This window comes from Aspergillus steynii, assembly GCF_002849105.1.
Source record: "Aspergillus steynii IBT 23096 chromosome Unknown P170scaffold_5, whole genome shotgun sequence".
Classification (NCBI taxonomy): Eukaryota; Fungi; Ascomycota; class Eurotiomycetes; order Eurotiales; family Aspergillaceae; genus Aspergillus; species Aspergillus steynii.
The window spans coordinates 3,190,740-3,209,607 of NW_020194402.1; the positions used below are offsets into that span (position 1 = coordinate 3,190,740).

Below are 18,868 nucleotides of genomic sequence, written 5' to 3' on the forward strand. Positions count from 1 at the left end.
GACATGATACGATAGAATATGTGTTCTTACTACGCTTTGATCATCTTGGGATGCGAGGGTCCGTGGTGATTGTGGTTATGGCCGTGGTGTGCATGGCCCAAATGCTCGCTGATGCGATGCTTCCCTCGCTGCCCTGCTTCCTTCTCGGACTTCTTGTTTTGCCCTGCCTCCGTTTCTTCCTCATCCTCTTCCTCTTCGAAGGCGGGCCATCCCTCCCATCCGTCCTCCCACGTCTTCATCATTTTCTCTTGTCGCTCACCATGCGACAGATTTTTGTTCGACATGATCTTCTCCCACTTCTTCATGTCTGCGTCGTCCAATAAGCAATCGTTCAACAATTCCGTGATCGCCTCCGTGTCGATCCCTTCTCCGATGAACACAATCTCCTGTCGCCGGTCTCCCCATCGACCCTGGAAGTCGGCCTCGATGGACTTCCGCACGTCCTCGTCCTCCGGCCACGCCTCGTCCGCCACCTCGGCGAACCAAGGCCCGCCGCAGCCTACGGTCAACATGCCGCCTGCTTGGCTCCATTCGCCGAACTGGTCCGGGCGCGTGGCCAGCCAGTAGAAGCCTTTGGAGCGTAGTATAGGCCCGATAACGGGGTGCGCACGTTTATTGGAGAGGATCAGTTGGGGGTCTTGCTGGTTGAAGTCCTCCATTTCCTCGTCCGAGGCTTCTGATGAGGCGTCACTATCCTCTTCATTCTCGTCCTCGGTTTCATCTTCGTCTTCTTCATCCTCTTCTTCCCCAGAACTCTGCAGGAGAATGAATTTGTCATGCAGAAGGGAGAAGAGCCGACGTGGATGGAACGGCCGTCGAGCCGTGTAAACGAAATTGTTGATCCCGTACCTGATACAGGTTAGCCCACACCTTCTACAGTGAGAAAGGATAAAAGACATACTCGACCGTCTCCGGCACCGGTGCCATCCTCTCCCCATTGGCCGTCTCCCTCCTCGTCATCTCATGCAGACTGCGCAACCAGCCCGCTCCCGACGCTGCCTTCAGGAAATTAAACCGCCCCGTGTCCAGGATCTCATTAACGTCGACACGCGAGTAGTTCGTCTCTAGCACCTTCGCGGCTGGGTTCAGGACCCTCAGCAAGGACCGGATACTCTCGCGCGTCTTCTCATTCACCGTCTCGATCTTGTTCATGATAATCACGTCGGCGAACTCGATCTGGTCGACCATCAGGTCGGAGATCGTACGCTCGTCCTCCGGGATGATCTCTTCGCCGTATCTGTCTGAGAGGAACTCTGCCGTGTCGAAGTTCGTGAGGAGATTAAATGCGTCGATTACCGTCACCGTGGTGTCGAGTTTGGCGAGCGTGTGCAGACCGCCGAGTTCGACTCTGTTTCAGAACTTCAGTGTTAGCAGCTCCCTTTGAAGACCCTTGAAGCCCTTGAATGTGGGATGAGATGGGATGCACAAAGGGCTCAGGCAAGGAAGAGTACATTTGATTCAAGACCTTCCGACCCTCTTCATCCGCCACGTCGGCCTCCAGCATCGCCGAACTGAACTCCGCCGTAAATGTCTCGGCCACTTGCATCGGCTCGCTGATGCCCGTGCTCTCGATCACCACGTACTGCACGTCGTCCTGACGCGTCAGCTGCGCCAGCTCTGACAAGAGATCTCCACGCAGCGTGCAGCAGATACATCCGTTCTGCAGCTGGATGAGGTTCTCTTTTGTTTGGGAAACGTGGTGGTTCTTGATGAGAGTGGCATCGATGTTGAGACTGGCGCATAGTCGGTCAGTTATGAGGCCAAGTAAACATGAAGGGGAGGGAGAGAGAGAGAGAGAGAGAGAGAGGACGATGACCACATACCTACTCATATCATTCACAATCACCGCAATCTTGAACCCATGATCAGATTGCAGAATATGCTCCAGCAGCGTGGTTTTCCCACTCCCCTATTGAACATCAATCCCAATCCACACCCAACCCAACAAGATGGAAGACACGAGAAGGTCCAAAAAGAGAACTTACCAAAAACCCCGACAGCAGTGTCACAGGCAACTGCCTCGTCTCCTTCCCAGCAGTCATCCCACTGGTGACTGGAAAATCGATCGTCTCAGGACCCGAATTGATAGTCATCTTGCGGCAGGTCGGATCTAATTCAGAGAGAATGAAGACAGAAGAGATTGAAGAAACTGAACTGGAAACCTTGCGAGCAAGCCACCCATGCTCGATCTTATATACATCTATACAAGGGCTCGTCCGCAAGGTTGCGCATCGTGTCGACTATTGATAATCGCGGCCGTGATTGGTGCAGGCCCCGGCTTCCCCAAGGTCCTTGCGATGGCTGCGCGCAGATGAGCGCCCAAGGTACGCGCCCCGGGGTCCTCAGTATGCACGGATTCGGAGAGGAATGGTGTAATCGGGTATTTGAAAGGGGTTGATTGGTTGATTGGGGTTGCGCTGGGTACTAATAGCTGAGGGTTGATTGGGTTGGTCTGGATGGCTAGACGTTCTTTCGTGACGTTGTGTTTGCTACGGATTAAGCTGCGAGGTCAACCTGCGAGACGACGGACGGAGTGACGGGGAATTTCTTCCCTGGTGTGCATTCCTGATTCGATCAAGTCTATCTAAGAGCTGCTTTCCTGGCACTCCACTCCAATGTCACCCTGAATGCCGTCGCAAATAATCACGGACGGGCTGCCTGCCGGGCTGGTGATGTTGATGTCATTCAGCCGGATGTTCGAGCAGACTGAGTTCGGCGAGCAGGTGAGATCCGCCACCACCTTGCCCTTCTTGCCGGTCGATGTACCGTAGACGTTGTCGAAGACAATGTTGGTCACGTTGACCCGAGACGGATGCGCCGCGCACTCCTCCGCCTCAATGTTGAAGTAGCATTGGTCAAGCACGACTGGGCTATCGGTGTTCTCGATCCGGATGTTCTTGTAGGTGATGTTGTTGATGCGACCGTATCCGACGCCTTCACCGGCCCAGGCCTTGAGACGGGCGCCGTTCTGGTATCGTCAGTATGGGTTCGCTAGAGGAGGCGCGTGTGATGAGAAGGACTAACCTGTCCATTCAGCAAGGTCACGTTCTCAATGTACGCATGCTCGATGATATCCATCACTCCTGGGTACTGTCCGATACTGCCCATACTAACTCCATGGGTGCCGTTGCACCACAGATTTTGCACGAAGACGTTGGTGGTGTTAGGCTTGGGCGAGAAGCAGTCATCACCCACGTTCACCCGGGTGTTCGTGACGCTGAGGCCGTCCACGTTGAAGGAGTCAAAGCCGTCGCTGTTCTTAGGCAACGCCTGATTGTACACAGTCAGGACACAGAGCCTGAGAGAAAATGGGGATACAGATGGTCATACCGAAGCATTGGTCGAGAACGCGTTGATATACACATTATCAAACGAGACATCTTTGCTCTGTACGAAGAAGTTGGTCCAGCACGGCGAGTTGAGCTGCGTGATGCCTTCGACGGATACCCGAGTCGCGTTTTCGGTAACGAACAGGATAGGCCGGTAGTACTCGTTGTCGGGGTCCTGAATGCATCAGAATCATCGGCCACTGTCAACGTGCCTGCAAGGACTTACCAGAATCTCTTGCCCGGCAAATTCATTGTACCATCGCTGTCCATTGCCATTCAACACTCCCTTGCCAAAAATCTTGATATCCTGACCTCCCCAGCGCCAGAAGGTGATGGATTTCTGGAAGTCGTAATAGAAGTTGTTCGCTTGCCAGTAGGGCACGTCGTCGGTGAACTAAATATTCATCAGGTATGAGGCAATTATACAGCCACGGAATACCTTCAACACGCATACCTTCAGTTCTCCATCCAATTGCACTTCAATATTGTCCAAGAAGTTCAAGTCAAGCCTCTTGCCAATCACGTACTTCTCTCCTTTCTTCAGGAGCAGCCGTCCACCACGATTGGCCCGCTTGATGCCCCACAGGAAGTCTGACGAGATATCATCCGTATCGTTGCGCGACGACCGAATGGTCACAGTACGACGGTCGCGATGTTTGTGGTGGTGCGCCCCGACGCGTTTCAACTCGGCCTGGTCGCCGACAGGGATGATTCGGGCGCCGGGGATAAGGCCGTTGACCGCGACGCTGCTAACGGCGCTGGCAAACAGCGCAGCAAGAAAGAATTTCATGGTGCAGTCGTTCCTTCGCTCAATGCGCAGGTGCCCTCTCAATTGCTGCTGTTAGGGAAACTGGATTGAATCCCTCAATTGAGAGTCGGCAGACGCTTTTTTATAATGTGCTGCTCCGGCGGGCATCGTGCAATATGCCCTGGCGGCATTTCTTTCATGTAGTTATCGAACGACGCGGTCTGCGAAATCTACTTCAGACAAGTTTCTCCGCCTGTAGGATCCCAGAATGCCGCCGTCAAGGGCGCGGCAGTCGTGGCAGGGCTCCACTTGGGCTTGAATCGCACCATCCTTGATATCTCCACAATGCGGAGATGGCGAAGACCTGGGGTAGCTGATCAAGCTCTCTGGAGGAAATTTCGCCGTGGTTGCAGGTTGCAAATACTTCCACCAATCATGGATGTGTGGGGATGGATCGGTTTGGAGAAGAGCATTGGGAGGCTAGATGGGTAATAGTTCTTCCTCCGTCGAATGTGCGGGGAGTATAAAGCGCCTAAGGTCCCATATAATTCAGTTTATTGTTGGCGATGGACGCAAACGATGAAGTAGACAATGAAGCGGAAATGAAGCAGAAGGGAAGAAAGAGAAGCCAATGGAAGACAAGGCCTCAGGCAGCCTCGGCATTTCCCCGCAACGATCGACGTCCCCAAATTCCATCCGTCTGAAAAACCAAACAATCTCACTTCGCTACTGACTTCGCTGCTAAATTGCTACCAGAATTCTACCTCGGTCGTTTCATTTCAATCCAGCCCCACCGCTCAAAGGTGCTTCCCGGCTAGCACCAACGCCGTGATGCAGCTGATATTCCCCGACCACCAAGCCACCGATCGCAGGAAACTCAACGTCTCCGACTCGATCCACACATAACTGATAGCATAGACCACGCGCGAGAGGGTGTACCACGCGCCGATCCCGTTGATGGCTTCGGCGGGAAGGTTAGCGTGAACGGCGAGGAGGACTACTCATGGCACACCCGTTAGCATTACGCCAGAAACACAATGGGGTATATGGGATGGGAAAGGAATCAGACGTACTGCCCGCAACGAGCAACGGGAACCCCTCTACAGAATTGGCATGCGCCGCTTCCTGGCGCTTGAGTCGATTCAGCGTCGAGCGACTGATCTTGCCCGATTGCACTGCCGCCTCGCCGTACTTCGTCAGATCCTCGCGCGGCGCCGTGTTGTGGTCGATTCGATGAATGCGCTTGGCCGGGCGAGTGCTGAGCACGCCGTACGCGAACAGGAAATTCGCGATCAGATAGGCGGCGGCGTGGTTGGGCGGTTGCTGATGGCCCGGGGCGGCACGCAGACCCAGCGTGCTAAGTACCGAGGTTAACCTGGCCTGCGGTTAGTCGAAGTGGATTCGGGATTGCTAGGAGTAACGTACGACATGGTGAGTATCGTGAGCTGCTGTCTAGTATAAGACGCAAGAGTAAGGGGTAGAGAGAAGGGTAGGAAGTGGATGGCTTTTAAATTGGGTTCAAGGGATCGACATGCCGTGATATCATCGTCCACCACCTTGCTGACATGTGCCTAATCGCTAGAGCCCCTGTGAAACCACATGAAGATGAACCCTATTCACATTTCGCCCTTCTATCCCACGAGTATAGTACAAAAAGAACAAGCAGAGATGGTATCTAGATCAACGCTTCAATGCTCCCGACATGAACCAAACGCCAAGCCGTTCAGACACTTTTATCCAAAAAAGGAGGTGAGGAAATTGTTGTCCCAGAGGTCTGGCAACCCATAATCAATCCCATCAAACATGGTCGCAAAATCATAAGGCTAAACGTCGGTTAGCAATGCAGTAAATTTCACGGCCCGATTCTCTCTTACCGAAAGGTCTGTCAGACCAGCAGGATCGATCGAGGATGAATCGAACGGAATCTCGGACGAGGTGGAATCCAGTCCGGGAGTCAGCGTAGGCACCTAGAGTGACATTAGTAGGCATAACAAACCACCACCCCCAAAGGACGATAATCACTTACTCCGGCGGAACCTTCTTGACGGGCCCGAACATCGGCCCAGGATGCTCCCCGAATGAGTTGCTCGCAGTCCCGGATGGCCCGCATGGCTACCTGCTCGGCTTTCAACTGAGGATCCTCCCCGTTCATTCTCGCTTTGACAGAGCCAAGTACCATGCTCAAGAAGAAGAAAGCTTTGCATCCTTTCCCTCGCGTATTAATCCGGTTGCCAAAGTGGTCGAGGGTACTCTCGACTGCTCTCAATAGAACTCCTTGCTGCGACCGCACCAGCTCGTTCAGCGAGCTTAATGAGCTGGACTGGCCGGACGGCGCATGAGCGGGCGAGAGCTCCTCCATCTGCCAACAAAGTTCCACGCTGACACTGAGAGCGGCGTGAAAGAACTCGTCGCGAAACATCCCTCCCCCAAGTTGCCCCGTATGAGGACAGACCTGTGCTTCCGGGAGACTGACCGGCGGCGGATCAAGTTGTGAAAGCATCTCCAGGGATGACTCGAGGCAGATCTTGCGCGAGAAAGAGAACTTGGGCGAGAGCGAAATGCTGAGAGCAAAAGGCCGATGGAGAACAAGCAGGAATCGGCGCATGAGAAAAATCAATAATGATCGAGCAAATGGCCGGGTGCCCGAGGGGCTGAGCACCGTCGATCCGCCGTCCGGATATAACGTCAGCGCTTCGTTCATATGCATCATCAGTTGGTCGCCCAGGCGCAGCGCCTCATCATACGACATCTCGAATTTCAAACTGTTGACGAGCTTCGCTATCCGCATGCGGAGCCCCAGCGATCGAGATAGCAGGACCTGAAAACTGCTGCGCGTGACGACCCCAAGATCTTTGGGGACCGCGTCCTCGGTCATCTCTTCCGTCATGTCGGTGTCGTCGTAATTCGACGGCGGCTCGCAGTCGTACTCGTCCAGGTCGATTGATGGGGGCATTCCCCCGTCCAAGGACGACTGCAGGTCAAATTCCAGGATCGTGGTCCACAACCGGCGGCGCATTTCCGCCCAGAATGGGGTCATTCTCCCGAAATGGGACGGGCTTCGATGCAAGCCCATGGCCATCGCCGACCGCAGAACCGAACCGGACGAGATCCACACGAGATCGCCGTCGGTCGCATCGGCTTGACGCGCGATCATCAAAAGACACTGGATCTGCAGCATGTCGAGATTGATGGTCGAGCTGACGAAGGAGGACGCAATCCACGACTGCACGGAGATTATCCATGCCGAGGCCGAGCTTTGCAGCGTGTCGTTCTCGTTCAATCTCGTCGTCGGCCCGAAGAAACAGCTACTAGCAGCCATCAACGCCAGCAGCTTGGCCAGGAAAACCTGGTCCACCCTCTCCGTGCCGGCCCAGTAAGCCTCGTACTGTTTGAGGAAGGTCGGAACGTGCAGGATGCGACACGTGGTCTCGTAGGTTGACAGATACAAGCTGAGCAGCTCATCCGCCACTCTTCGGTGGGGAATCATATCTTCCATCGAGAAGGCCTTCTCGCGATAAGCACGCTGATGGTCCTGCTGTTCGCGAGAACACACCTCCCCCCTCAGTTTCTTCAACCGCATGTAATCCGAATCCTTCGATTTGAACTTGTCGCGCCGACCCTTTAACACGGCCCCGACATCCTTAAACTGCAGTTCCAGATTAATCGCCCATGTCCGTGAATGCATACCCACACCTTGTCACTTACATATGAGAGAGTCACGCCCCAATGGCAGCGACCGCAGAATCTCGATTTACCATTCTTGCCGCGGAAGGAGGCGTGCGAGGGCAGATGCTTAACATTCTCGCTGATGTACTGCGTGTCAAATGACGCCCGCAGCGGCGATTCCCCCAGGCCGTCCAGACCCGAGTTATCCGGCGTGGGAACCGAGCCCGTTCTCGATAAAGCATGTTCCAGCATTTGCACGCGATGGCGTAGTTCGTATAGCTCGTCGGGTCGCCCCCTGGGCTTGGTGACTCGGTTCGCCGAGGATTGGTGTTTCGAGTCGAACACGTAGAGTCCGCCGTGCACCGAACTGGCACGACTCGCCGGCATCTGCACGCGATCCGGGGTGTTTCCCAGGGGGCGTGATTCCGAGTGTGCGGGCACCTGGGGGCCGGAATACACGCACCGATCCGGAGTCTTGGATTTGACGCACTGCCCGCATGGCAAAGACCGGTCGCATTTCAACTTGCGGCGTCGACATATGGTGCAGGACAGGGCTGGTCGGCGTCGTCTCGGAGGGGATTTCGGCGACGTCGTACCCCGTGCATGGGGATGGAATTCGTGTTCGTCGTCCATAGATAGCCGATCGTTGGCAGGTGTCGGCCGCGCATTGGCGAAGATCGCGTCAGACCGAGGATGCCTTGGCAAAGATACAGGGGATCGGAGTGCTGCAATGGCCAAGAAAGTAGGAGAGATGGACACGCATCAGGGGCCCGCCATGTCGGGAGTGGGGGAATGATGATTGCCTGGAAGGAGCGAGGTGGTCCGTCTGAGTGTTTACGCCGGAGAACGTGCGGCTCCGATGCGACGTCGATGACGTCATCCGGGCCGGACTTGCACCCGTTCGGGCTAAGCGTCTCGGGATCCCTCGGAGATACCCGATCGGGCAGTCCAGATCCGAGCCATATCCTTTCTATTGGATGTTCTGCGTATGCAACCTCTTCTCTCTTCGATCAGACGCAGGTTCAAAACACTCCCGGCAGGATGCGCCATCGCACCTGGCTGCAGTATCTCTCCCAGGAGCTTCCGTACTTCGCCAAACATCGCTTCTCATCGCGGAGACACCGGTGTGCCAGAATGATGGTCATGAAGATGGCATACGTCCATGGAAGGAGGTGAGTCGTTCCGCAGGGCGCACACATTGCGTACGATAAAATAAGATCTCCCAGATAATTGGCATGTCGCACGTATCCCCACCACCCTAGGTCGGGGATGTTAGATCAATCTCTCCTGGTGGATCAGGGCATGCCTACCGGAGCAGAGAAGAAGAGATTCGTGCTTCACCCCGTTGGCAGTCTGGTAGGAGCACCTCATCACCTTTGGCTTCCCCCCGGCAATGATGCAGTTGCCTCGGGTCTTGCGGGCTATATGTTTCTGCTCGTTTGCAGAGCAGTAGATCAAATACCCGCCAACCCCCGTGGCAAGGATCGCGGCAGCTGCGGTGGGGTGTAGATGCACGGGCTTGCGCGCCAGGAATTGGGCCTGCAAGGTATATATGGCCGGCAGGAATGCCGACGAGCCCCAGGCAAAGTAGAAGCCGAAATGATCATGTTGGATGTCGAGGGTCCGCAGATACCTGTCCTCGCGAAAGAAAAAGTCCGCCACATAGAGCAGATGAAGGATGTCAACCACCATAATCGAAGACGTGATATATCCGTGGAGTCGATACTGATATACCGTGAAGGAAAGATCACTGCCACGCTTTAGTGCTCTCATTCCATCTACCCTCTCGCGGATGGCACTTACATCATAACCCATGAAATCATTCCAGTGCGTCCGATATGGAAGAGCTTCATATCCCAGAATTTCCCAAACCGAGGGTTCAGCTCAACCCCCATGTACAGGTCGTAGAACAGCGAGCCTACTCACGTCAGCCATGACCAAGACTGCATGATGCAAGTCCAATACCTGTAAACTTTCGGTCCTTTGGATGAGACGGGAATAGGCTGGCTTTAATGTAGAACAGAATACATAGTAGGAAGCCATATATATTGCCAACCAGGAGAAGGGACCCCCAATTCGCAGCAATGATCGCCGGGTCCACGACGTTTCCGACGGACAAACCGACAGCCACAAGAACTGAAATGCCGAACGCCAACAGTCCATTGGCTCGGTAGCTCAAGAGGTATCCCGCCGGGGTTGTATGCCCCTTGCATATACGTCCCGGGAGGCCAGTGTAGAGCAGACACTGGAAAGCTACCCAACCCATGTAACCAACCAAAGCCACGCCATCGAATGCCTGGCAAAGTATGACTGTGAACACGGATGGCCCCTCTGCCAGGAAATATTTCAGCATCTGTACGGGAGATGCATCGGAGAGTTCCATGGATGCCCAGGGGAGGAGTGATAGCATGGGACACAAGAGACCCATGAACCCTGCTGCCAGCACGCCGACCTTCCAGGATGCTTTACAGCGACGACCCCAGACCAACAATCTCGACGGTTTTGCATCGGACTTGGATAAAATGCTCATCGACGAACTCCTTATGCTTTCCGTCAGGTGGAGGGCGTCCATGTCGATGTCTGGGCCAAGAACAGTCGGGGAGCAAGCCGGGTGACGAGGAAGAAACAAGAGAGCCCGACACCATGGCCACACGCCTGTTTTAAATGTCCTCCCAGGCTATGGCGAGAGGCCGGATGCATCCCGGGCCAGGCCAAAGGTTCGGGACGCTCATTGAATGATCGGTCGGCGATGCATGTCAGCTGCATGAGATGCGGATCGATGCATCTTACTCCGAACATGAGGTCGAGGGGAGATGACAGGCAGACGTGGCCGACGCAAGGAGTGGAAGAGGAGCAAGTTGACTTGACTTGTACGGGAGAAGCACACATCACATGAAGTGGATCGGGTCTCGGCGCTCTCATTCTTCCCCCCGTTTGCTCCCTTTCTTTCCCCCTTCCATTCTTCGCGATCCTCCTCAACGATGCCCCCGATCTAGACCCCGGATCATGTTGACCGTGTTGCTGCTGGCCGTCGCGTTGTTTTTCGGCGACAAAACCCTGGCTGCTCCTTATGTCAGATGCATCCTGGCCCTTGCCATTCTATGCAGTGCAACCCACGCCGTCATCTCCCCGCCTCCCTCTTTTTCCGCCTTTTTCAAGTACTCCAATGCCTTCCTCTCGGGGGCCTTTGTTATTCGCGCTGTCGAGCTGCTGCTGGTCTATGACCTGCCTCGCCTGAAGCGCCTTGGCAGCGTCGCCGCTTCGGCCTCGCCACCCAAGTATGTCTGGAAACCTCTTCCGACCGCGTTGGGCGCGACTCGCTTTCTGTGGATCTGCGATCTCCTCGTCAATCCGCGAGCCATCGGTTGGAACTACGGACCCGTCCGATATCTGCCGCCCCTTCGCGATCACCGCCAGAGCAAGAAGGCCTTTGATGACGTCAACTCCATAGACCAGGGCGCCGAGGTATCCCCGGCCACCTTCTCCAAAAGGCAGCTTCGACGCATTGTTTTCGGTTATCTCATTCTGGATGCTTACCAGTCGACGTTTGGGAGGAATTATCTTGCGCTTTGTGAGACCCTCGCGTCGGCAGCAACGGCCGGCTGGGGGTCTCAGATCTCCACGGAGGCCAGCGAAATTCTAGTCCGAAAGTACCTCTTCGGTCCAGTCTGCTGGCTCACCTCCTACGCCTTTGTTGACGGGGTCCATGCATTGTTTGGTCTGGTCGGCGTCGGCGCCCTCGGGAGCATCGCTCCCAAGCTTTCCGCGGAACCATGGATGTATCCGCCATTGTTTGGTCCGGTGCAATCCCTCCTCACCTTCCGCCTACGAGGTACCGTACATCCAGGGCCAGAGGTTTAATGCCTGGGTCTTGCCGCCAGCCCTATGAATTACCCACCGGCTAACTCTCTGGCGATCAGATATCTGGGGCAAGTTCTGGCATGACCTCTGCCGCCGCCCCTTCCTCGCCCTGTCTATCTCGCTCATCCCCAAATCGTCGCCCCCGTACTTGAAACAGCTCATTGTCCTGTACACTTCGTTCACTCTCTCCGGGGTGATCCACGCGCTTGGCTCCTATGCCGTCTCCCGCAACCTGCAGGCCGCGGGCATGATGATGTTCTTCTTCTTCGTCCTGCCCACCTGCATCGCCTTGCAGCAGATCATCTCAAGCGAGTTGTTACCTCGCTTGATTCCTCGAAACCGGGCCTCTCGGGCCATGATCTTGGTCCTAAACGCGGCGTTCGTCTGGGCGTGGGCGAATCTGACCTGTCCCTGGTTCATTGAATATAGCATGTTGCCGCAGTCGATGGCATCGATTCCGGTGCCGTTCAGTTTCTGGGGGTGGGTTTGTCGCAGTCACACCCCAGACTTTGCTTTGGCAGGGTTGCGGTAAGAACCCGACTCTACAGAGTGATCATTGATCATTTTTGTTTCTTGAATAGAAGCGCTGCCATTCTAAAACTAGATCGCTGAGCATCGTTGCATCACGGCATACGTGAGCGTTCTTTTCCTGTCTTGCGACAAGAAATCATATAGAGAAGCGCCTTGGTTTGGTCAAAAGTCAGTTGGATAACATATGTGATTATCAAACCCCTAAACCTTCCGCTGGCATATCGATAGACATTTGAATACAGCACAACAATTTAATGGGAAAGTCTAATGCGAATCTCGAAATATGTACCATGCAATGGCTATATACAGATCAATGCTAACCCTATGCATCCTCTATCCCCGGCGCCAGAAAGGCTTCATCACCGACTTGACGTAAACAAGCAAATACACCATGAGATAATTGGAAATGACAAATGCCGTGAAGATGCCGAAAAATGGCCAAATCTTGGACGAATCTAACCCGATTCCAGAAAGATACTATCGAGTCTGTCAGTGACACCTTGTTTAATTTCACACGTGCGAACACTTACGTCGTCTCCATAGCTATATTCACAATAGCCACACTTCCCAGAATCGTCGGGGTTGTATAGATAGCCCACACCTTTCTCCTCGAGCCATGCCCCGGCATATTCGCCGCAGGTCAGATTAGGCGGACTCTCGAAGATAGTGAGTTCGCTCTCGTTACAGACGACAGGCATTCCACGAAGAACAGATGTCAGGACGCCACCGATCCAGTATGTGAACGGCGTTGCATAGTACATCGTGTACCCCCAGAATGCGGGCATGTTCTTATGCGGCTGCAAAATGCCGTTGAATAACTCGCACATGATGATGAAGAATGGCATCAACGTGGCTGCCACCAATGAATCGGCGCTAGAGTCGTCGTCAGTCGGGCCTGATCCAGCATTTGTGGGGGGGGGGGGGGGGGGGGCGCAAAACATACCTCATCGCTGCAATCCACTGGCCCCAGGACGTGGCAAACAGGAAGAACAGGAAGAACATCAAGAAGGTATATCCTGCTGCGAACCCAAGAGGGAGCCCCACAATAAAGTAATAGAGAACATAGAAGATCACGGCACTGATCACGGCGTAAGGGATTTCACAAACAATTTGAGCGGTGCAGAACGCAACCCAGCCATAGATGCCGCTGGGGCCCTCGCGCGCTTTCCAAATATCACGATTCATGATGAACCGCATTGAAATGGCGTTGATGAACTCGGGTACAAGCATCAAGACGAGAAAGCACGAGAAAGCCTTGGACTGCAAATCAGTGGAGCTGTTGCCAATCTGCAAATATGTGAGGCCGTTGATCAAGGCATGGAGGAACGAGGCGTATAGACGAGAGTACGGATACTCTGGACTTCGCCAATACTGCCGCAGTGTCCGTTTGGTCAGAAGGGACGTCTGCCGGAAGATCGACGGAGTAGACATCTTGCACTGTGAGACTTGTGGCGCGTCCGATGACTTCTCGCTCTTATTGCGGATTGCGTGTATCTCATTCTGGACATCCTCTGCTTCGGCAGATCGCTTCCATACTTCGGGCCAATCGACGCTATGTGCAGCGTCTTTCATGCCACCAACGACAACTTCGATAAGGAAATCCGCCGCGTTAGTAACATTCTCTGGTTGATGACCATGCTCAGAGAAGTATTTAAAGATGGAGCGCCCGGATTCTCCGACCTCTCCAAAATAGTAAGTATTTCCACCAGGACTGAGTGCCAAAACTCGATCGAACTGCTCATAGTTAGCCCTTGCGCATAGACATTTCATGAATAGAAGAACCGACCTGCTCAAACTGCTCCTGATTTGCCTGGTGAATAGTGCAAAGAATGGCCAATCCCTGGTCAGCTAAGCGCCGCAGTAATGCTACAATACTCGAAGCGCCCTGGCTATCGAGACCACTAGTTGGTTCGTCCAAAAAGAGCAGAAGCTCAGGTTTAGCGCATAACTCCACGCCAATGGTAACTCGTTTTTTCTTCTCAATGTCCAGGGAACCTATTATGGCGTCCTGCAGATCGACAAGATCAAGCGTTTCGATGACCGTGTTCACGTATGACAGCTTTTCCTGCTCAGATACAGCAGTGCTCTGGCGGAGAAGTGCAGAGAACTCGAATGCTTCTCGGACCGTGCTAGTCTCATCATGGATATCCATCTGCTGACAATATCCAATGCGACGATTGAACGTTTGGTCTATAGGCTGTCCATCGACATACATCGTGCCAGTGAGTTCCCCCGAACTGGGCCTCTGGGTGAGAGCAGTCAACACTATGAAAGGAGAGGATATTGTTAGCTTCTCGCACAGAATGGTGAGGCAATTCAGGCCATACATGTAGACTTTCCCGCTCCGGAAGCTCCTACGAGGGCAGTCAATGACCCTGGTTTGCAGTAGCCTCGAACACCATTCAAAAGCTTCCTCGATTCCTTTCCGATTTTGACATTCAATTCCAGGCTATCCCAAGTAAATGTTGACTGGGTTCCTGCGAGGGCTTGGCCCGGCTTCTCAATCGTGGCACGAGGTGCAGCGGCCTGGGGACCTGTCGGGACGGCGTTGCTTTCCTCGTCTCCGGCGCGCTTCCTGTTTGACTTAGACTGTCCCCAAGATTTCTTGTGTTGAATAGGTCCAGCACTATCCGGCTCCCACTCCATGACCTCGCTCAGCCAGCAAGTCCCGGCAATGTAAACAACTGTGAAGAGGCACAGTATTCCAAAGTTGCGCCAAACGTTGCTGAAGTAGAACCCATACTTAACCGCAAGGTAATCATCGCCGTTCACCACGGTAGTCCCAACTTGACTTCCTGCATAGCCGCAGGTTTGGTAGACGACATCCGTGTAATTCGGACCAGATGGCACGACCGATCCTGGTGCACAGCTGAACTCGGTATTGTGAAACTCTGCAGCCATCATGGCCTCATAGGTATAAAGTGCTGGAGTTGTATACTGATAGATAACGTTAGTGTTTCCTTTTTGCTAGAAGACTTGTATGAAACTCACAGCTATCCATCCGACCCAGGGGACATCTTGCATCAACTTGTCCACTGAGAGAACGTATCCACCAAAAACAATGCAGAACAGAACAGAAACACCGCAGTAGCGCAGCGCAACCTCGAAGTTCGACGAGGCGGCAGCGAACAATCGGAACTGGGCAGTCAGGCAGATGGTGCAGAGATAAATGAAGAGAAAGTCGATCCAGAAGGATCCAGCCTAGCGATCAAACCGTTAACCATCAAGGATAATATGCTGCGACGGATCGAGATCGCAACTTACATTTGTCTTGAGACCTGACAGGAAATATACCACGATCAGAAATAGGAATGTGATAGCGGCCCCTACCATGAAATCGGCGATAACCCTGGCCAAACATACCGCACTGGGTCTGACGAAGGCAAATTTCTTTTGGCGGCTGAGAATATCTCGCCCTTGCATTGCATCTTCCAACTCGGACATTTGGAGCCAGGCCAAAAGGATTGCCGAGTAGAAGATGACACCGCCGCGAGAGTACATTCCATCGGTGGTTTGAGGTTGGTTATAGAACATGGACCCAACCAGCAGACCGTAAACGACCGCCGAGATCAGCTTGATGTACAAAGGCGACATGTGGCCCCTAATCTGCCAAATCTGACGTTTTGCGCACAGCACCACTTGTCGGAACAACGAAATGGTGTACGGGGACTTGGGAGACACGAAGCGAGATTTATCGGTCTGCACGGCTTTCTTAAACTCCTCCACACTTCCGCAGTCCGACGCGGTCTGGGACGCTCCTGTGCTCTTGCCGCCGAATCGCTGGTCCTCGTAGTTTTGGACGTCATATTCGATCTTCTTGTACGCCGAGCTTTTCCTAAACGCCTCTTCCAGTTCGACGGGTCCTTTGGGGGTGCGCTGTTCCCACCCCGGTTTGAATCGCCGCCTCTCGGGGACCGTGATGCTGGTCAGGAAGTCCGAGACGGTCTGCATGTCGGCGCATTCATATCCCAATCCTTCAAAGTATCTCTTCGCCTCGCGAGCGGGGCCTTGGTAAATCATCCGACCTTCGTCCAGCAATAACACCTTATCAACCAGCTCATAGATGGCATCCGACGCCTGATAGAGCGTCATAAGCGTTGCCTTGCCGCACGTGTCAGTCATGATTCGAAGACTGCGCGCGTAGTCCAGAGCCGACGAAGCATCCAACCCCCGAGTGGAATTATCCCAACACATCACAGACGAATCGGTAGCAAGAGACTCGATGATGGAGATCCGTTTACGCTCACCACCCGACACGCCGCGGATGTATTCGTTCCCAACCAGCGTGTTCATCGTATGGGACATGCCAAAAACTCGCCCATAGATTTCGAGATATCTCGGGATTCGTTCTTGGTACCTTTTGGGCGACTTGCTCTGAAGCGCAAACTCCAAGGTCTGTCGCACGCTGAGAGTGGGGAAATGCACGTCATCCTCGGGCACGTAGGCCACTTGGCCACGATAATGCTTCTTGACCTCCTCGAGACTTAGGCCTGAATAATCGATGGAGCCCGTCACGCCGAGAAAAGACGAATGATGGCCAGCGATAGTGCGCAGGAACGTTGAGCAACCGGCGCCCGGCCTCCCCAAAACACTACGGAACACATGAATCAACGGCTTCGGGCATGTTTTCTGTTTACTTCGAGAACTTACAGCATAATCTCGCCACTTCTCACCACGCCGGAGAAATCGCGAATTAACTCCCGCCCGTCGTGGGGCTTTTTGCCGGAAAGCCAGGGTTTGACGGTCCATTCGTACACGTCCTGGAAGGTCAACGTGCGCCAGAGGGCCGTCCCTAGGGTCTTGACATTGGCATGGTCGCCTCCGTCCCCCCACGTGGAGATGGACTGGAAGCACACGCCAAGGTTGGACTTCTTGCGACCCGCCTGGAGTTCGGCTTCGAGGAATTTGTCGAACGAGGAGTGTGGCTCGGGATATTCTTGGACCGGGACATGGTTGCTTGGATCGGTCAGGGTCCGATGAATGTCCGCGATGGCGTCCCCGTCCTCATGCGACAGATGCACTCGAGGCGAGGAGATAATATCGGCCTGGCCCTCCCCCTCCGCGTTGGAGGTGGGCGAGGGAGCACCGTGCAGGTAGGCATGAAGATGGGCCGGCATTTCACACGACCTTTTTCAAGGACCCTTGATCGGGCGGGGGGAAGAAAAATATGATCAGATAGCGAGCTGCCGGGGTTGGTGGCAATCCATGTACAGTAACACCTTGGGGGGCAAGGCGATGCCACGGGCTTTATATACTTGGATGAGTGCCTGGAGCCGATCCAGGCGGATCCACCGATCTCCAATCCATGCTTGATCAAAAGGGAAGCCAAGCTTCATGTGGTGAGCTAATACTTGGTCAGAAAGGCATAGAAAGCCGACCCTGGCCATGACTGGAGGTGGAGCAGGAAAGTGGGAGGAGAAGGACCCGCCGGGCGATATAACTTCCGAGTCTGGCAGCTCGCCTGAGAAGGCCTCCTCCGAGCGCTAGTCCTCATTGGGCAGCCAAGGCGGATCGGCTCCACTTGGATCCGTACTCCGGAGTAGTCTAGACGCAGCAAGATAGATATGTGCCTTCATCTTCTTTTTCCTCTAATAGACAGTTGAGTATAGACCCCATTGAATGGAAAATATGCTCGGCATGATTTTGGCCCCCCTTCCTTGAGGTCATTGGACCGCTCGTTAGAGTTACCCCTTAGGCATGAAACCAAAACTACTTCACTCGAGCAGAAACCCCTTCTCTCCCTGCCCTTTTGCTGACCAAATCCATAATTCACCATTCACTCCATTTCAGATCTCGCACAGATCCATATTTCCACCAACTCCCTTGACTTTTACACTGTTGCTACAGTCTCGACGTGATTCTACCATGCCTCAACCACCAAGAGTCCCCCGCAATCCGCTCCCTGGGGACGTCCTCGCTCAGAGCAGCCTATTTCTGATCGAGTGCTTCGAAGTGAGTCTCATAGGATCATTTCAGCGAATGGACCTAGATACATCGAATTAGAAGACATTCCTGCAGAGTCAGGGTACGAAGTGGCACGGAGCTTAGGTGAAGACCCCGACATTGAACGCTGGTGCCCTCCAACAGGGTACAACCCAGTGGTCCGGCAATTCCACATTGTGATGCCTTCCTCTACTCATGAAGCCCTCGCCGCATGGATCAGGATCGAATTCGACGACGCACGAGTTGATACTTCACCCGAGCCGAATCGATGAGCATCAAGCTCGTGGGCAACCTCGGCAGTTCCGTCGGAAATCCCGACAGCTTGTATCAAATGTATTTTCAACGAGTCGAGGGGCTCTTCACTTCCTGTTGCAGCGAAAGCATTCCGGAGTAAATCTGCACGAACCCAACAGTGGATCATCCCGATTTTTTTTTCCCGGACTAACGCCGCAGGCGCCACCGAATGATTGGGAGCTAAACCCAATAGGGAAAGGGTATCGCCGGGGCCCGCCCGGCCTGAGGCCAACGCGGTTTCCGCGGTTTATTTGAGCTTTGTCTTCCATCGTCCGGAACCTCCCCTTCACCTCCCAGCCTCGGTTTCAGCTCGCTCTCTTACGTCCTCGTGACACCTCGCCAATCCAATCGCTGTTGTCATCGAGGGTGACTGCATCTATCCACTCACCTAGTCACTTAGGTAGCTTCATGCAATGTTCCGGCTGATGTTGAATCTCATGTTGAATCTCCCTATCATTCCGATTGTATGTACCTTGCTGTACAACTCGGTCGCCCG

At 54.0% G+C, this 18,868-nt stretch overlaps 7 protein-coding genes across 7 annotated transcripts; 1 reads left to right on the plus strand and 6 right to left on the minus strand.

Annotated features, from left to right (window-relative positions):
• Positions 1-29: 29 nt before the first annotated feature.
• On the minus strand, positions 30-2,093 carry P170DRAFT_497980 (CobW domain protein; the record flags this gene model as incomplete). The annotated part of the gene is made up of 5 exons (XM_024854122.1): positions 30-849; positions 902-1,348; positions 1,452-1,733; positions 1,824-1,909; positions 1,986-2,093. 5 exons carry the CDS (start codon positions 2,091-2,093, stop codon positions 30-32), a joined length of 1,743 nt encoding a protein of 580 aa, XP_024703854.1.
• Positions 2,094-2,584: 491 nt separating this feature from the next.
• pgxB (putative extracellular exo-polygalacturonase) lies at positions 2,585-4,119 on the minus strand (the record flags this gene model as incomplete). Its single annotated transcript, XM_024844443.1, has 5 exons — positions 2,585-2,968; positions 3,025-3,270; positions 3,331-3,504; positions 3,556-3,723; positions 3,784-4,119. 5 exons carry the CDS (start codon positions 4,117-4,119, stop codon positions 2,585-2,587), a joined length of 1,308 nt encoding a protein of 435 aa, XP_024703855.1.
• Positions 4,120-4,794: 675 nt separating this feature from the next.
• P170DRAFT_465862 (MAPEG family protein) lies at positions 4,795-5,507 on the minus strand (the record flags this gene model as incomplete). The annotated part of the gene is made up of 3 exons (XM_024852364.1): positions 4,795-5,074; positions 5,151-5,452; positions 5,503-5,507. 3 exons carry the CDS (start codon positions 5,505-5,507, stop codon positions 4,875-4,877), a joined length of 507 nt encoding a protein of 168 aa, XP_024703856.1. The 3' UTR covers positions 4,795-4,874.
• A 303-nt stretch (positions 5,508-5,810) lies between these two features.
• On the minus strand, positions 5,811-8,376 carry P170DRAFT_359982 (putative C6 transcription factor; the record flags this gene model as incomplete). The annotated part of the gene is made up of 4 exons (XM_024844388.1): positions 5,811-5,900; positions 5,952-6,044; positions 6,104-7,723; positions 7,783-8,376. The coding sequence occupies 4 exons, from the start codon at positions 8,374-8,376 to the stop codon at positions 5,811-5,813; spliced, it is 2,397 nt and encodes a 798-aa protein (XP_024703857.1).
• Positions 8,377-8,765: 389 nt separating this feature from the next.
• Positions 8,766-10,096, minus strand: P170DRAFT_360512 (ERG4/ERG24 ergosterol biosynthesis protein; the record flags this gene model as incomplete). Its single annotated transcript, XM_024844415.1, has 4 exons — positions 8,766-9,001; positions 9,054-9,493; positions 9,547-9,664; positions 9,709-10,096. The coding sequence occupies 4 exons, from the start codon at positions 10,094-10,096 to the stop codon at positions 8,766-8,768; spliced, it is 1,182 nt and encodes a 393-aa protein (XP_024703858.1).
• Positions 10,097-10,728: 632 nt separating this feature from the next.
• P170DRAFT_438131 (wax synthase family protein) lies at positions 10,729-12,314 on the plus strand. Its single transcript, XM_024849518.1, has 2 exons — positions 10,729-11,575; positions 11,664-12,314. The coding sequence occupies exons 1-2, from the start codon at positions 10,750-10,752 to the stop codon at positions 12,134-12,136; spliced, it is 1,299 nt and encodes a 432-aa protein (XP_024703859.1). The 5' UTR covers positions 10,729-10,749; the 3' UTR covers positions 12,137-12,314.
• Positions 12,315-12,404: 90 nt separating this feature from the next.
• P170DRAFT_438132 (putative ABC multidrug transporter) lies at positions 12,405-17,544 on the minus strand. The gene is made up of 8 exons (XM_024849519.1): positions 16,786-17,544; positions 15,400-16,726; positions 15,127-15,336; positions 14,463-15,072; positions 13,922-14,400; positions 13,079-13,869; positions 12,666-13,008; positions 12,405-12,612 (listed from the first exon to the last, which is right to left on the minus strand). Exons 1-8 carry the CDS (start codon positions 17,250-17,252, stop codon positions 12,469-12,471), a joined length of 4,371 nt encoding a protein of 1,456 aa, XP_024703860.1. The 5' UTR covers positions 17,253-17,544; the 3' UTR covers positions 12,405-12,468.
• Positions 17,545-18,868: the final 1,324 nt, after the last annotated feature.

Excerpts from the sequence above, each read along its gene's own strand:
- P170DRAFT_438132 (XM_024849519.1), bottom strand. The coding sequence starts at position 17,252 with ATGCCGGCCCATCTTCATGCCTACCTGCACGGTGCTCCCTCGCCCACC. Across the intron at positions 16,727-16,785 it reads AGAAGTGGCGAGATTATGCT|TGTTTTGGGGAGGCCGGGCG; the intron begins GTAAGTTCTCGA and ends TGTGTTCCGTAG. Across the intron at positions 15,073-15,126 it reads CCTGGGTCGGATGGATAGCT|TATACAACTCCAGCACTTTA; the intron begins GTGAGTTTCATA and ends GTTATCTATCAG.
- P170DRAFT_438131 (XM_024849518.1), top strand. The coding sequence starts at position 10,750 with ATGTTGACCGTGTTGCTGCTGGCCGTCGCGTTGTTTTTCGGCGACAAA. Across the intron at positions 11,576-11,663 it reads CCTCACCTTCCGCCTACGAG|ATATCTGGGGCAAGTTCTGG; the intron begins GTACCGTACATC and ends TCTGGCGATCAG.